This window comes from Rhinolophus hipposideros (assembly GCF_964194185.1).
Source record: "Rhinolophus hipposideros genome assembly, chromosome: 6".
Lineage (NCBI taxonomy): Eukaryota > Metazoa > Chordata > Mammalia > Chiroptera > Rhinolophidae > Rhinolophus > Rhinolophus hipposideros.
Genome location: NC_138052.1, coordinates 70,901,764 through 70,919,942, shown reverse-complemented (window position 1 = coordinate 70,919,942; position 18,179 = coordinate 70,901,764). Strand labels below are relative to the sequence as shown.

Below are 18,179 nucleotides of genomic sequence, written 5' to 3'. Positions count from 1 at the left end.
CCATCATCATACCATGGAACCCAGCACAGTTACATGCAAAAATGTGAGTGAATCTTAGCTTCAGAATGTTGAGTGAGCAAAAACTAAGTCTGCAGAAGAATAATGCCATGTCAGTCTATTTATATGAAATTAAAAAATATGCAAAACTAAATGACGTATTGCTTAGGGATTCAGATATAGGTAGTAAAACTGTAAAAACAAGGAAGAGACTGACCAGCACCATATTCAGGCTAATGAGTACCTCTGAGAAGAAGGGAAGGAAAGGGGATGTGGTTTGGGAGGGGCCACAGGCCCTTCAAAGTTCTTGGTAAGGTTCTCGTTCTTAAATTGAGTGGGGATGATACCTGGGTGTGCATTGCTAATGTACCCATACATATTTTATACAATTCTATTATATCTACTCGCTATTTAACAAAAACAATATAAAAAAGGACAGGATAAAGTAAATAATTAAAAAAAAATCTCTAACACTTTTTTCCCATACAAGGGGTTACCCTGCATACTCCCAGGGTCTCCAACTTTGGAGACCATTTTAATATGATATGATAATGTTTGTATTATACTTTTTATATTATTGTTCTAATATATACAATTTATATATATCATATATTAGGTTGGTGCAAAAGTAATTGCAGGTTAAAAGGTTAAAAACAATTGCAAAAAGCACAATTACTTTTGCACCAACATAATATAAAGTTATATAAATAACTATGTGTAATTATTGTATTAACATATAATATAATAGTATATTTTTATAATGTACTATCATAATATTTTTATTATAAAGGATGAGGTTTTTATTCTTAAAAAGAAGTGTTTGTAGACCGAGAGCAGAGTAGGGAACAGTACGTCCAACTTGTCGTTAATGGAGGCATGAGAACCTTTGTAATCACTCACCCAGTGAGGTGTTGCCCAGGATGAGAGGGGCTTCGGGGTGTTTCACTTTCAGCTCCAGGAGATCCTTGAGGGTCCCAGGGGAGATCCAGGTAACCCTCTCTCCATGAAAGGTCAGGGTTCTTTTTTCTGGGTTCTCTGCCATTCTCTAAGTGCAAATGACAAGTGTGTGTGCACATGCGCACATGATCTCTCTTCCTGGGTTATGCAAGATCCCAGGTGGAGGTGTGTTCCCCTAGACAGATTTTAGGAGTCCTGTGGTCTACTTAACCAGATACTCACTACATACATTGGCTAATGTCTGAATTTCCATAATTAGATATTTACAATTTTAGCTTAAGACTTGTTTACATGTAGCTTTTTGGAGATAAGAGACAATAGGAACTTGCACCTGTAATTGGCTTTTCAGTATAGATTATAATAATATAATTTAGTATCATGCCTTAAAAATCAGAATTATACTAATGCTCCCTAAGCTGATATGTTCAGCCTCGACTTTTCTTTTAAAATCCAAACTCATATATCTGAATGAGTATTCAATGTCTCCTCTTAGACGTATAACAGGCATCTCAAACTTAACATGTCCAAAACCAAGCTCCTCATATCCCATCCCCTTCCAAACCCCTGCAAAGGATCCCCACAAAGGAAACATAGCCTGCTCCTCGGAAGGTCTTCCCTTTCTCCATTAATGGCCACTTCCCTTTCCAGCTACCTAAAGTCCAGAGTGAGCTCCCTCTCTCTCTCCCACACTCCACATCACATCCATCAGCAAATCTTGTTGGCGCTTCCAAAATACATCCGGACTCTACTCGCTACTCACTATCTGTAGCCTGGCAGCCTGGTCCAGCACCACCACTTCTTAGGATGGCATTAGTGCCCTGACTGGGCTCCCTGCTTCTTCCCTTGCCCCTGTGCAGGCTACTCCCATCTCAGCAGCTAGCATGACCCCATATCCCATTACAACATTGATAGGAGCATACGCCTCCTCTGTTCAGCTTCCCTGAGAACTTCTCATCTCACACAGAGCTAAAGCCTTAAGTGTGGCATGGTCTGCCTGCTCACTCCTCCCTTCCAGCCACACTGGGCCCTGCTCTCTCCCCTAATCATGGCATTCGCCCACCCCTTGCAACCTTTGCACTTGGTCGTGCCCACTGCCTGCATTGCTCTTCCCCCACATATCTTCATGGTCTGCTCCCTCACTTCCCTTAGGACTTCCTTCAACTGTTACCTTCTCAGAGAAGTCTTCCTGGGCTGGATATTTAAAATTGCACCCCCTGCATCCTTTCCCCTTTATCTATTTTATTTTTCTCTTTCTCACTTCCTGACACACTATATATCTCATCCATTATCCTGCTGATTGTTGGTCTCTTCCCCCAGATTACAACCTCCTTGAGGTCTTTGTGTTAGTTTTGTTCGCTGTTGTATATTCAGTACCTAGAACAGTACCTGGCATGTTGCCTGATGAATAAGTTGCTGGACTTACTGAATGCATGGGTAAACATATCAGAACCCCTTTCAGAATTAGATATTTTATAGAGTGGGATCACTGGATGCCTGAGAAGGAAGATAGAAATGCAGGTAGAGAGAAGGGTGAGAAATGGGGGGTGGGGAGTGGGGCTAGAAGTGCTCCTTGGGGTAAATGTACTGGTGTGGCTGGAAAAACCAAGTTAGAAGCTGAACAAAGCTGTTATCACTTGGGACAGTCCACAGGGACACATTCTAGATGACAATGATGAGAGTAAGGGTGATGTCGTTTAAAGACTAGCCTCAGCTGAGGCTTTGGGGAATGTGTCCAGGGCATCAGCCGAGACTTGGTGAGCCGGGCAGTGAAAAGCATCTTGACATGATCAAACATTTCCATAATTTGACAATTTCACAGGAAGGAAAGAGTGGTTTCAGAAAACTGAGTTTATAACCAGTGACATTTAAATAAGCACATAAAACACCCAATTCATCTTACCAAGAGTTCTGGGGGAAATATGAGCTCCTGGGTAGGGTCCAAGGGCTGGAACTCGTCTTTCATAAATAATTCTGTGGAAATCTTTATAAAGAGCAGAAAAAGACGGCCCTGTCAGCCCAGCTGAACTGGAAACAGCAGTATAATTATTTACATTAATTAGACAAAATGAACATAGTTATAATTCTCCCATTCTCCTTGTACAGGGAAATAGTTTAAACCAAATTGTTTTAAGTAACAATTTTGTTGTGAAAGAAATACTGATTTTTCCATTAATACATCTGATACTAAAGGAAAGCGTATCCTGTGAGAGACTTTAAACAGTACCCTGTGAAATATAAAGACAGTCTATGAAAACTATCAGAGGTCAAATAAGTTTGGGACATCCTCTCCACTGTGCTCCAAATACTATTTTCTCATTTGTCAAATCGAGATTCAAATTGCTAAAAGCTCTGACAAGTCCTGTAGCTTAAGTAAAAATGACTAAACATATATGCCCATGTGTAAACACACATATATACCCCACTAAATTTAATAACAGTAGTTAACATTGATGGAGCGCTTACTTTCAAAGTGCTTTTATTTATATTAAAAGTTTATTTAATTCTCACAACTGTAAAAAGAAGGTAAATTATTATCTCCATTTACTGAGTAGGAAACTAAGACACAGGGAAAAGCTACTCAAATTGTAATTTTGTCTGAATCAAATATGTTTTAGCTTTGGACACACTTATTCCCTGAAAACATTCCTGAAGAGGTAGGGGAAATTGGGATAGAACTGTGGGTAGCAGGGTTAGAAGTCTGTGTGATAGAAAAGGGCGTGGAAATACTCTCCTGGGGGCAGAAAGATCGGGGTTCATTCTCAGCTCTGCCACTACTCTGACCCTTCCTATGGAAAGGTACTTCACCTTTCTAAAGGTTAAATGGAAATATGCATGTTTTGAAGGGAAATTGTGACAATTAGGTGAAATGGCCTGACATATGTCGAATACTCATCTTTTTCTATCTCTCTGAGGTCTTCCCGGGATCTATAATAGAAAGAAAACTTGCAACCTTTCCTTGCAAAAGTTCTTAGTAAGACTCTAGATTGAAGCATTGCAGGCCAACATCCGAATGACCAGTTTTTTGTGTTAGCTGGGAATTAGAAGTGTTGGCAGTACCTGGGAGCAATAATGTAGTATATCTCTAAAACCTAGAAATAAAATGTGTCTGAGAATTAAAATGTAAAACAAACACAATGAGGAAGTAAAAGTTCCCCTTAACAAGCATTAGGCCAAGGTGTAACAGTTATCCAATGGAAGATATGAACATAGCTTAAAGAGAAGGGGAGGTCTGGGGACAGACACCTGCCAGCCAGCAGGTCTACCCTGGCAGAAAAAGGGGATATCTATGATGTCATCCTTAAGATTATTCAACTGGTCTGCATCCATGCTCACCAAGCAACCTTCTCATATTGTGGCTTCCTATGTGTATTTTCCTATAGGCAAAGGACATGTGTTCAGTGATCAAAAGATCTACTTTATAATTGTGTTTCTCTTTATAAAAGAATATCTGGGCACATTCCTATTTAAATATCATGTTCTTTTGAGTTTGGTTCAAGTGAGTCAAGTGGTTTCCCGAGCCCAGTCTCTGCCCAGATTGAATTTCTGTGGCCACAAAATTGAGACTCAGGCTTTACAAAGTATTGATTGCTCCAAGGCACTGATCCTCTGTGAAATGGTCATAGGGGTGCAGCCCATTTTCCTTTGCAACAATCTTCTTTTCTATTGCATGCCTTCTTCAGACCAAAATATGGTGACAGTGGGAGACCAAGAACGGGAACAAGGTAGGGCTGAGGGATAGAAATAGGAGGGATAGAAATACAGAAGGGAGGTGATGGACTCAGTTTTCTCTAAGGCCAACTCTATTCTCTCGGATTTCCTTGGCTATGGGGAGCTGACTCTATTTTATCCTGTATTCCAGCTTCTCTAAATAATTCATTTAAGAACTTGACAGTGTGTCTTTTTTGGAAACTAGTGTCTCTGAGAGAGCGAAGCCAGAGATTGGAATGTTTCAGGCTGGATTTCCCAGCTGTAGAGCCATGAACTTGCCACGTGACTTTGGATGGGCTCCTCAGCCTTCCTGAGGTTGCAGTGCCCTCTCTCTAACAAAGGAGGAAACACAGTGATAGAGGACAACTCTGTGTGAGTAGGCCCGGCACAGAAACCCATTTCCACCTGAGGACAGGACTTATCATTGCTGGCATAGGTCTTTTTTTCTCTTGTCTGAACAGGTTTTTGTTTTGTTGTTCCAGCCTTCCAAGAGAATGAAGGGGAAACTAAGAGCTCAGGCTTTGAATCACCACTGTACCCAGCTCCCAAATGAAAAGTGGTTTATTTGTGCAGGCGCTTTGGACCCTTGTAGGTAAAGCAGAGAATGACCATCAGAACTAACAAGCATAGTTCCAACACTAGGCCAGCATTTAGTATTACTCTCAGGGAGAAGACAAAACAAACAAAGGGACTCACGTCACTGCTTTTGCCATGTGAGAAAGAATCATTTTCTCCCAGATCCAAGCAGCATTTTCCTGTTCCTTTCTGTTGACAGCCATTTGACTCCTAGGAAGGTGAAACGCTTTAAGATGGAAAACTTTTTGATAGGTAAATGAGTGTGTGCCTTGAAGGCCTTGGCAATTTAAATGAGACTCCAGATGTTTTTAGCCACTTTAGTTACTCCAGATGTTTTAGTCACCAGGTAGGTGGTTTCTGTCGCAACACGGATAATTATAAGCTCATTTTTCTTTTGCTTTATTTTTAAAGTAAAATGATACATATGGAGTTAAAAATGATATAATCTTATATGTAACATATACAAAATATATAATTTAATATAAAACAATAATATAGAATATAGAGAAGCATAAAAGAAACTATCATTACCCTATTCCCATATTTTGTTATAACATATATTTATAATACAGTATCCTTTTTATTTTGCCTATTTGTTCACTTATATTGTCTTTTTCTATATCATTAAAACATCTTTAAAATATAATTTTGATGATTGGATAATAATGCAACTTCTGGATAAATCTATATCTATATATATCTATATATTTGTAAAATTTGCTGTTGATGTATACATAGGTTTTTTTCCTACATTATAACTATAAACAACATTATAATAAACGTTTCTGTTAATTACATGTATAGCTTTGTGTACATCTCTGAGTTTTTTCTTAGCTGGATTCCTAGTGGTAGAATTGATTGATAAATGCTTTTTAGGCAATAACAATTTATCCATTCTTTAGCATATATAAGACTCAACAGCATTGAATATTATCATTTATATAAGGACCTTAAAAAATAGAAAAAGGAAAGAAATAAAGAAAGATGAAAATCTAATTTTGGTAATCAGACGTTTGGGATCTATGTAGGACTGACTGGGAATTGATGGGCAATTAATTTTAAAGCAGATTTCCATTTGCCAGCTCTTTTATTTCCCATTTCCTCCAAACTCACCTCTTGTATTTCCTTCCTTATATATTTTTTCCTAATAATTTAGCAAAACACTTTCTTCTAGATACCCCAGTTCTCTGTTTCTGTCCAAATGTTTCAGGCTGCCATCTTCCTAATTCTGTCCAAGAAGCAAAACAGGTAGGCCAAGCTAACAGCATTTTCTTTCTTACTCAAAGCTCTGAGAGCTTCCTGGATGGGCCATGAGTCCATGATAACAGAAAAACCCAGTCTTCCTTTGGTCTAGTAGGTAGGAGCCTCAGGTATCCCTGCTGGGGTGCCTGGTTCCTTAAAGTTACGGGGGCCTGCTGACTGCAGGGTGGGTCTCTGACCATATTTTTGCCTTTATTCCCAGAGTCTGTGCCTAGGAAGGTAGATTACACCTACATTCCAGAGGGAGAGAGGTTACCTTTAACTTGCTTTATTTGTATTTCACAAGTGCTTTTCCTTTTACACCAGCAGTTTGATGGGTTTACAAGCTATTCATTTTATTTCTCAGCTTGTCAACTTGGCTCCCCCGTGTGGCAGAAGTCTGGGACGTGCGTGCCAGGGGGACCAGCCTGGCTCTAGGGAATGGGATATGCTTCCCCACCTTTCCTATTTGTAGACCTGGGGCCCCCTTCTGCCCTTCTCGCCCCACCTGGGCTCTGTCCTGTGAGGGGCCTCCAACACTAGTGAGCACCCCAGCCAGAATGTCCAAGCTCTGTCCATCCCTCCACAAACAGGCAGTGGTTGCCCATCCTTTTCCTAGAGGTGCACACACTGGCTGTTATGCGTTAGATAGATGGACTTGGGAAGAGGCTTGTGTCTGGCCTGGGAATGGGATGAAGGCTGTATCTGAAGACTGGTCTAGAAAGAGGTGAAGGCTCCAGATGAACAAGTCACTTTGGCCCCATGGCCTCCTAAGAAAGGGTGGAGGATGACCAGCGAGGGGCCCTTCAAAGTGTGAGGGTCCCCCTTGCTTGGGTCTAAGGTGGTACTGCCTACATTGTCCCACCCTCAGCAGAAAGCGATCAGATGTGCCTGTTTGGTCCCCCATCAAATGATATTTATAGCATCAATAGTGTCCTCGGTAACGGTAGTAACCAGTTGTTGAGTTCTCACTAAGTGCCAAGCAAGACTTTGCTACATGCTTGGCCATAGTGCTCGTTTGATCTTCACAGCCCCGCCCCCCAGTGAGGTCTTCCCATTTTGTAGAGGAAACTCCCTGTGCTCTTGTACTTGGAGTGAATTTTGGATTCCAGTCTGCCTGTTTGGCTTCTTTATCTGCTCACATTTTCTGGATGTTCTGGATTCTTGGGTCAAGCCTTGCCTCCTCAAAGCTAACTCCAGGCCTTTGCTTGTCTTCTTGGGTTTGCTGGAGTCCTGGTACCTGACCTGTCCTGATGCCTTGCTTAACTGGTCATAGAAGATGTCTGGATGGCTGGTTAGATCACCTGACTTCCCTCTGTGGTGGGACATGGAACATCAGAAAAGGTGTCACGTTCACCCTATTCTCAACCAATAGCTACAACTCCTGTGAGTCAATAGGGCCAATCCACTTGGTCTCCCTTATAGTCTGTTTAGATGGTCTAAAAAAAATTAAACTCCTATAGTGCCAGCCTTGACCAGCTGTCACTGTCACTTTTGCTCTGTAGGGTGTCTCCATAGTCACCTACTCACCACACAGAATGTCCTTCCACTCTCGAGAATTGGCCGATACCCAGTGCAACGGCAAAGATTACCTAATCAGAAAAGAAGCATGATTCTCAGCAGGATTTATTTTCCCTGGTTTCTTTTGAAGGTTAAAACAGACCCAGGTTTGCTTTTTTTTCCAGTTTTTTTTTAGAGTATTTAAATATCTTCCAGACTGTTCAATGCTTTTTTTTCTCTTCTTAGAATATTATCTTTTCCACCACCTCAATTTCAGTTTTATTCTTTGTCCTAAAGAGATGATAGTCTATCTGATGAGCTCATTCATTCAACATGTTTCTACTGACAACAACTATATTTCAGACACTACGTAAGATACAGGGCACCCTATAACACCGAAAATATAGGCCATTTCTGAGGCATTATGTGAGCAAAATATCATGCTCTGGGCAGTTTGTTAGTAGTGCTTGTTGGTGGCTTTTAGATCACTACATCAGAATTTGCTAAGATACTGCTAAGAATGCAGATCTCTGGCCCTTCTTCAATTCTCCTGAATCAGAATGTCTGGGGACAGGCTCAGGAATCTGCATTTAAGGGACTGTAGGTAATTCCATTGCATGGTAAAATTTGAGAACCTCAGGTTTCCAAGGATGAAGGCATAAGGGTGGGGATAGAGGAGGGTCAGGGTGCAACAGAGTGCATTCAGGAAGGCCTCACAAAGAAGCCTGGGCTTGAAGGATGAGCAAACAATGGGCTGGTGGAGAGCAGAAGAGGGGCATTCAGGATTCACAGAACAGCGTGAGCAAAGGGGCAGAACTGGGAACGTGCAGAGGAATTGCAAGTTGAGAGGGGACTGGCCAGCAGGGAGCCACGTAGCAGAGGAGGAAGCATGGGTTAGTGAGGCCAGTTGGACTTCTCTGAATGCTTGGTGAAGGAGAGTAGGCTTGGCCGTGTTTGAGGGGTAAGGAGCTGTTGAAGGACGTCACATATGGGAGAAACTAAGGAAAATGGAGATTTTAGATGACTTGATCTGATTTTCTGTAATGGAGCAGAGAGAGTAAAGGAAGTCCACTAGCAACTGGTAGATCAGGAGAGTATCTGTGCTCACCCTTCAGGCCTCGGTCTAAGAATTTGTGTATCTAACAGATGACTTGTTTAAAGATTATTGACACCTGAAAACAATGTTTATTAATCTTGAAAAAGGGATATTTAAGAATTCCTCTTTAGTAACTTAAACCCACTGCAAAATTTAAAGGATCCTTTCAATATGTGCAGGGTGCTGTTATGGGTTGAAATGTGTCCTCCCGAAAGATATGTTGGGGTCCTAAACTCGGGAGCCTGTGAGTGTGACTTTATTTGGAAATAGCATCTCTGTAGATGTCCTCAAGTTAAATTGAGGTCATACTGAATGAGAGTGGGTCCTAATCTAGTAACTGGTGCCCTTATAAAAAGAGGGACAGGAGAGGAGACCATGAGAAGATGGAGGTAGAGATTGGAGTGATGAATGTATAAGACGAGGAATGCCAGGACAGCTGTCAACCACCAGAAGCTAAAGAGGCAAGGAAAAATCCTCTAGAGCCTTCAGAGGGAACATGACCCTGCTGACACCTTGATTTCAGACTTCTAGCCTCCAAAACTGAAAGAATAAATTCCTGTTGTTTTAGCCCACCCAGTTTGTGGTACTTTGTTACAATAACCCTAGTGAAGGCAGCCAAATAAGTCACTGGATAGAGAAGTGGGGTGTCAAGATGGGGGTGTGGTCCACGTGCACTGTGTTAGTTCTGTGCAGGTTGCTCCAGGAAGTGCTCTGATCAGCAGGGTACAGCTTGATATTCTCTCTCCTGGGTGAACTGTAGCTACTTTAGAAATAACCGAGGGGTGTGGTGTCTCTGAGTGGGGCTGGGATGGAGGATGTGGGTGGCGTGAGGCAGCCTGCGGCACACTTCCCACCTGGCCTAGGGGAGATGGTGGGTTTTCCCCATGTCAGACCTACCTCCCAGGGCTTCCATGAGCTGATCCTCTGAGGGCTGCGGGTGGTTCCTGAGCAGCGTGTAGATGGACATTACCATCCCGGGGGTGCAGAACCCACACTGGGTGCCGTGGCTCTTGGCGATCCTTTCCTGGAAGGACACATGCATGGTCACCGGCCCTGCGTTCTCTCTGCTGCCTCTCATCAGGGTTTTTGCCCTGCATCTGCCTTGTCAGGGGTGAAGTCACTCCCTGAGCAGTGCGCTCCTTTTCTCAATCAGAGATGGCCAGTGTCCCCTTTGCTACTCTGCTCCTGGAAGAGGTGACTCAGAGCCCTTTGCTGTCATTATAATCACTTCTTAAGCTCAAATGCCCAGGTCCTTCTAATTAGGAATGAACGGCACGCAGTCTCCCTTTCCAGAGTGAAAAGAATTCTCCAGAAATCAGTGATTATAAGGAAAGTGCTGTAAGTTTTCAAAAACAATTTTCTGGAACACCTCCAGATCCTAGCTTAGTTCTGATCATAGGGCCATCTCTTTGATTCACTTGGAGACTATGTACTATTGACCTCATGTTACTTCTTTAAATTCTTTTGTGTTGGCTCAAAAGGAGGTCTACTCTCAAAGGTCCAAGAGTTTGGTCTGTGTTCCAGATTCTTGCTATTATATTTAAAATGTGGTCCATGGACCAGTATTGTCAGTTTCACCTTGGAGCTTGTAGGAAATGCAGGTCCTCAGGCCTCTGCTCCAAACCTGACTCAGACCCTGCATTGTACATAAGCTCCCAGCTGCCTCTTAGGCACATTGAAGTTTGGGGAACCTGCTCTAGATTTCACAATGTAATATAGTTCTAGAGGCTGTGTTTATTGACCTTGGTGTGAACATCCTCTCTGACCTTCTCGAAGACTCTACTGAACTCTGTTGGGTCCTTTGCTTTGGCTGACCTTCCTGGAATTGGTTCTCATGGGGTTAAACCCAGACTCTTTCTGCTTGGAAGGACTTGCAGTGTTGGTGGATCTGGGCCTATGGCTTTCCAAACCCCTGCAGCAATGACAAAGGGATCAATGTGTTTCTGCCAACACGTGTCACAGCACTCCTAAAACCAGCCTCTGTGTTCCAGCTTCACGTCAAGCTTTGGAGAAATGATTGTCCTCATGCTCTGGTGTGGGGAGCCATGATTTCTTGTTTCTCAGAAATCCTGTGAGCTGGTTAGTATATAGTTAACTTGTTTCAGCTCCTAAGGCATTATCTCTGCAAAGAACCTTGAGAATGTTTGCAAGTTGCTGAGGAATGAGATGGGACTGGCCAGTTTCCCGGACACAGATAACTGGTGGCTATCAGGACATTTGGTAGTCTCTTTCATATGATAATTATGTCTGGGGAACTTTGTGATGATTCTGTAGTTTCTGTGTAAAAGTTAAAAATTTATTTTCTGTGAGGTAATGCACCCATGTGATTGTTAAACTGCACGTACCCATAGGGTATATATTGGTAAAGGTGATTAAATCAGGCGCTTCGGCTTCAGCATCCCTGAAGACCGACCGCATCATCATGAGTGTGTCTGTCTCTTTTTTCATTCCCACTCCCCCTTTCAGGTACTGTTCGACTCGTGGCGGCTGGCTCGCCACACTCTGGTGCAGTCACCCTCAATTCTGATTTTACTTTGAAGACTTTGCCACAGGGAAAATTCCTGGCTTGTATTCTGTTAGTGTCAGAGACATTTATTTATTCTGTGCTATAGTCCAATAGGTATTAATGTTTTGATAATCCTATTTACCATTCAAGTAGAAAAAGTAGGAAAAAGATGATCATTCAATAAAATGTGGATGCATTTCCAGCTTTCTTTTAAATCACTTAACAGCTATTATCTTGGTCAGTATGCAGCCAAAACTTCCGCTTATCTGACCACAGCCTAGAAGCCTCAGGTAGTGCCGTCAACGCAACACTTGTTTAAAAGATAAGGTTAAGAAGTGAGAATATTAGCATGTGCTCTTACCTGCACAGGGTGAAGCTTGGTTTTGATGCTTCCAACTCCTTCCACAGTGGTGACAGCAGCTCCATATAGAGAGCAGATGGGCACCAGGCACGCGGTGATGGAGAAGTGGCTTTGTATGAAAAGCACAGGGAAGTCAAAGGGAATAACACAGACCTGACTCATGGGGAACTTGGGAACCAAGAAGGGCAGCAGAAACCCCCCCAAGCCTATCATTCAGCCTGGGAGACGGGGAACTGGAGGGGTGACAGGGAGAAATACTTTAATTAGAGTCCTGTCTCCTGACTCTGCAATATCTGTAAGAAATGGTGATCCTTGGAGGGCATTCTGAACTTCAGAAAAATGTTCCAAGCCCAGAACAGAATCACCTGGGTCTGGATTCAATGGGAATGGACTCGTGACACCAGGAATAGGGTTGGACCTCAATGGGTATTCATTAGGACACTGACCCATAACAGGTAAAAAGCACACCTACGTCTTTAACCCATATTCATGAACTTTTTTTATGCTTGTTAATTTCAAACTCCCTGTATAAGGTCACCTAACAGTGTTGGATGGCTTGTGTTCTGAGGCGATTTCTTGATTTCTTGGGCCAGTGGATTTCGGTGCAGCCTAAGTCCTGGAATCTTGCCCTTAATTTAAGGATAGAAACATGGCCCAGGACCCAGCTCTGCAGGATTGGTTCAGCCCAACTGTAGACAGAACATTAGTGTTAGAGCCAGAAACAGCGCGTTCAAGTCCTTTTTCTGTGGCTTACTAGTTGTATGACCTTGAGCAAGTCACTACATATTTTTGAGCCTCAGTTTCCTCATCTGTAAAATGAAAGTTGGCCTAAATTGGAGTTTCTTAACCTGGAATGCCTTGGAAGATCCATGATCTACCTTGCAACTGCGTGCCACATGCAATTAGTTTCTGCATTGTTTGAATAGAGGGCTCATAACTTTTATCAGATTTTCAGAGGTGTCTGAGATCCAGAGATAGTGAGAATCAGGAGACTGGGAGGTCCTTAGAGATCTTCAGCTGTGAGATGAGAATACAAGCCTGGCAAAGAAACAAAGCCCTCCTCTGGCCTCTGGGCTTCTGGGCAGGATACCTTATCTTCTTGGACATGGGGTCATGCTTAGACACCATCACAGTGCAGGCACCACAGCTTCCTCTTCCGCATGCGTACTTGGTTCCTGTGAGGCGTACTGGAAGGGGGTGGTCAAGGAACAGATGCCAAGGTGGACATGTTGCCTCCATTACAGCTGCCTCCCTGGAGTGTCACCAGTAAGGGAAGTCTTCTTAGGGCGCGAGGTGCACGTCTGAGAAGTCATTTGCCTGCCTCTAGCTCTTAGTAAAAGCCATTCCACATCTTATCAACTGTGTGACCCTGATTGTATTAAACTCTCCCTGCCTGTTTTCTCACTTGCAAAGATGGAAAGTAATAATGACTTTATCTTCACAGGCTTATCATAAGTATTTTGTCAGATAATGGGTGTCAGATAAAAGCTCTTTGAAAAACCTTATGTCGTTATAGGTATTCTCCTGGGTTCCAATCATGTAATTGGAAGAGAAGAACTTATTTTTAGTAGTTCAATGTATGGCTAGCTTTGCCAGTAATCTGCATTGCATTTGAATGCAAGTGAGGCCTTTGGAGAAAACTCCCAGCCTTATTTTCATATCCCACCTTGAGTGTTCCTCTACTTCTGCTTGACCCAGGTTCAATCCCAAATCAACGCTCAGCTTTTGCCCCCTCTCTTGAGTCATTTCTCTCCCTAATTGTGGTCCATTTCCACAAAATTTAGGGGATTGGATGTACTTAATTAGACTGGCTAAGAAGATTTTGGAATCATTGACTTTTTTTTTTTTTTAAAGCCATAGAGCTTATTCATTTAAGTATAACCTCAAATGCTTATCAGAGAGGTTATGTAAATAAGTGGAGTGGGCTGGGTATAACTGGAAGCTCACACCCCACTTTGCTCAGGTGACTAGGGACAGTCCTTACTCAGCTCTGAGCAAGCCTGTAGCCATGCAGGAATGCCCATTTCATGAGAAGTTGAATAAAATCTCAATTTTAAAAATATGAGATTTCTTCAAACTCATAAATACAGAGAACATTTTGATGGTTGCCAGATTGGGGGTGGGAGTGGGGGGTTGTGGGGATGGGTGAAAAAAGGGGAAGTGATTAAGAAGCACAAATTGGTAGTTACAAAATAGTCATGGGGATGTTAACTATAGCATAGGGAATATAGTCAATAATATTTTAATAACTATGTATGGTGTCCGCTGGGTGCTAGATTTATTGGGGTGATCACTTCACAAGTCATATAAGTATCTAATCACTATGAGAAGCTAATATAATATTGTATGTCAGCTATAATTGAAAAGTAAAAAATTATTAAAAAATAGAACTGTTAAAAGGTTTTTAAAAATACCAAATTTCCCAATTTTTAAACATTGACAACTAAGTAAAAACCATGTGGGCTTTTAACCAAAATTTGTCCAGGGGCCAATCTCTCTATTTTTAATTTCTGTCTTTTTTTTTTTTTTTTTTGGTCTCTTTGAGAACTCCATTAGATTTATAAATTAAAATATGTTTAATAAATTAAAATAATATAAATTAAAACATGCCATTATAAAATATGTTTGCCATCAATATATAAAATGGCGGCGGGGGGGGAAGTCTACTGTAAGAAAACAGATGTAGGGAAAGGCAATCTTTTCCTATGACACATGTCCTTCCTGAATCTGGAGAATCTGGTTTCGCTTCAGGGCAGGGTACGTGCAACATAAGCTTCTATTACATAACTACCCTCCTGGGATCTGGAAGGTCCTTACAGGAGTAAATAGTGCTGAAGAGCTTAGCTTCTATTTCACTGCTATTAAATCAAGATATAAGAAACTCTGGGGAAATTTCATCCTCTCTAAATAGCCCAGTTAACATCCTTTAAGCCATTGCCAAGAGCAAAGAGAGAGCGAGGGCCAAGGGGGCTGACTGGGGCCGGAGAGTTTGATTAGTTTTCATAATCACAGCTGGCCTAAGTTTTAAAGCAAACATATACACGGCAAAGACTTGAATCAAAAGGATTCAGTTCTTTCGTAAGAAGGTCAGCAGAGTGATTTCCGGGTCCGCATTCCTTTCTATCACCTGTGTTGGAAACAAAAAAGAGAGTATTATGGGGACTGAATCAGTGACCCAGTGGAACGACTGTCATGGCCTACTGGATTTAGGGATTGGGGTATAATAGTAGGTCCAATTTCATCTGCCTCTGCTTTTTTGTGATCTGAGGGCAAACAGTCTTTACATACATATATAGAATAGGAGACTCATCAAATAAGTGTGGCAATAGTGGTCTTCTATGTGATGTGATGAGAGCTAGAACTACTGCTATATAAAGGTACACTGGAAGCTATATTCTTCATGTTTGCTCCATTATTTATTTCTGTGGAATCTTCCAACCCAATCTTGTGTGCTCTTGAAATATTTTGAATTGGGAAGAGACCTGGAGAGTGTGTGTGTGTGTGTGTGTGTGTGTGTGTGTGTGAGAGAGAGAGAGAGAGAGAGAGAGAGAGAGAGAGAGAGAGAGAGAGAGAGAGAGAGAGAGAGAGTTTCTATTCTGGTACCCCTGAGACACCTCTAGTAGGAAGTACATGTGATAACATTGGGGATCTTAAGAGTTGGTGGCGAAAAGGGGAGAGTTGCTGGTTGCCGTCATTCTGGACATTCTCAGGACACCAGGTGGAACACTAGAATTCCTGCCTCCCTCACCTTGAATAGTGGAGGATTTAGCACTGAAAGCCATGGAGGGACCTTCTTGGGTGCTTCTTTCCCATTTGCTTATTTGAGGATATTTCCTTTGACTTTAACTTGGGGTGTCCTGCAAACACTTCCAGTAATTCTCTTGCATCAGAGGAAAGAAAGATACAATGGCTACTCATGTTAGGTTCTTCCTTTCTCCCCAGAAGAAAAATATGAACTTGTGTAGACCTCAAAGAATAAAAAAGAACAGGAAGATGCTTCCAAGTTTAAATTCAACTGCTTTCTGGATCTCTAGGGGGCTCCTATTTAACAAAAGAAGACCCCTCCTCTGCCTGCCCTTACTCTCCCATCCCAGGTCCTTTAAAAACATTTACTGAGAATGTGGTTGGATGATATTTTTATTATCTAGCTGACTCCTACCCCCACAACACACACAGCTGTATTTCCTTCAACCCTTGACTTATTCCCTCTTCTGGATCTAGCTACTTCATTCTGGACTCATGACTCAGAAGGGACATGGAATAGAAAACAGAGGAAATAACTTTCCAAGTCTACAGCAATGGAACAAAGGAGTAAGGGCTCAGCTCATAGGTGATAGTCTTGGAAGCTAGTATGGTGGCTGCTGGCCAGGGAGACTGGATACAGCAGAGAGAGTTAGAAGGGAAATAATGAGAACTTAGAGGCTCTATGTTCTATCTCCTTTCTTGAGTCAAGCTCTGGGGCAGGCGTTGAGGTGGATAGGACCAAATCCCAATTTGGTTTGTTGTGGAATCGGAGGGCTGAGGGGCCCTGGAGGAAAGGTAATGAGACCCCAGAGAAACCATCTGTCTTGGGAGTTATAGAATGGTTCCCTTGAGTGACAGATAGGGACTCAGGAGCTGAGGGGAGCTGGGAGAGAACACAGAAGCTTAATTAGTGGCCTGTTGGTGAGGACTGGAGGGGAGGACACCAGGGAAAAGTGGCAATGAAAGAGCCCCTTCTCTTTGTCACATAAATTCCTCCTAGAATGTAGCTGTAACCCAGGGAAAGAAGGGACTCAAAACTGACTGCAATTATATTTCAACCAATTCTGTGTAATGGAGACTCAACAGAAAAATTAAGTTGATAAATAGAAAAATAAAGAAAGCTCTGTTTCTTGTCCTCCTGAGTTTAAGGATCAAAATATGTTACCAGGTAAAGTGCTCCTGATATATCAGCCTCAGTGCTAGTCAGTGATTTATAAACATTTAGGGGCTTTCTAATCTGAGAGGTCTCTCCCTTTTAATCTTGGCAATCACTTTAGGAAGTGGATTTTAAGATGGGTACTCTGAGGCTCAGGGAGAAGTAACTTGTGTAAGTTTATACAGTAAATACCAGAACTGTATTGGAACAAAGACTGACACCAAGGCACATGCCATTAACCTCAATGCTTTACCACGTCCCCATATTCCCAGAGGGTGTGCCCTGGCTGAGTGGGCAACAATTAGTATGGGTTCCCAATCCTTGGCTTCTTGTCCCTGGCTGCAGGGGTTTTAACCCAAATGGGCCACAAGCACTCCTCTCAAGCTAGTAGTTTCCTGCTGTCTCTGCAAACCATCGTAGCAATACCCAACACTTACCTTCCTCCCGTTCACGAAGAAAATCAGCTCATCTGATCTTGATGGGTAAGGCATTGCACTTGTAAATAGGTTTTGCCTTACAACTTTAGGTGGGAATGTACTTTGGCACCAGCCACGGAATTGAGCTCAAAGCATTTAGGTCCAAGCACTGAAATCCTTCCTTGTGTGGAAGCTGGCAGCTGAGAGTCCCAGAGAGCAGGGCAGGAGGTGGAGTCTCTGGTTTCCTGGCTTTTTAAGTCTAGGGCACCTGTGTGGCCCAGCCTCTTACCCGATACCTCACTCTGCCTCCCACCAATCCTGGCTTCGAAGCCTGCTCCATGCATGGTCCACCCCTCTTCTTGCTCTCTCTGAAGTTGGAGGATCTCAGTGTGAAAACCATAAACAACCATCTACGCTTAAACCCACTCTGCACACTGCCTCAGCCCCAGGAATATATCGTGGATGGGTTTCCTTCTTCTCAAGGAGAGATAGAAGTGTGCTTTCTGACACATCCCACTTTTCCCAACTTTTATTTTATTTGAAGAAATGTCTCCTCATAGGAAATCATTTGAACAAGTTCATTCTGTGCCCTAAATTGGAGGTGTGAGGTGTTGTATTCACTCAGTGCTTCTCTACCCTTCCTACATTCTCCCCAACTACACGTTGGAAAATAGTGATCTAGTCAAGGCAACCACTTTACAGATAAATAGAGGCCTAGAGAGGTAAGATAAGTAGCTCAGGGCCATGCAGAAAGTAAGTGGCAAAGCATAAATTAAAACCAAGAGCTCTTGGATTAAAGCACTTGCAAGCGTATAGACAGATTCCTTGATAAAAAGGAAAATATCATTTGATCTTTCTGAATATCTCTAGGTAGCTATCTGTAGATAAAATTAAACAGTTCTTATTCTTTCAACTAAAGTAAT

At 42.4% G+C, this 18,179-nt stretch overlaps 1 protein-coding gene across 1 annotated transcript in view; it reads right to left on the bottom strand.

Annotated features, from left to right (window-relative positions):
• LOC308498561 (aldehyde oxidase 2) overlaps window positions 1-17,666 on the bottom strand; it is a gene marked incomplete at its 5' end in the record, with an annotated part of 71,099 nt that extends 53,433 nt beyond the window's left edge. The window contains 8 exons of the mRNA XM_081050783.1: window positions 898-1,042; window positions 2,855-2,935; window positions 5,359-5,448; window positions 8,008-8,069; window positions 9,971-10,097; window positions 11,941-12,049; window positions 13,031-13,127; window positions 17,546-17,666. Of these exons, the coding sequence (XP_080906909.1) occupies window positions 898-1,042; window positions 2,855-2,935; window positions 5,359-5,448; window positions 8,008-8,069; window positions 9,971-10,097; window positions 11,941-12,049; window positions 13,031-13,127; window positions 17,546-17,666 (832 nt within the window). The remainder of the gene's footprint in view (window positions 1-897; window positions 1,043-2,854; window positions 2,936-5,358; window positions 5,449-8,007; window positions 8,070-9,970; window positions 10,098-11,940; window positions 12,050-13,030; window positions 13,128-17,545) is intronic.
• Between the last annotated feature and the right edge of the window lie 513 nt (window positions 17,667-18,179).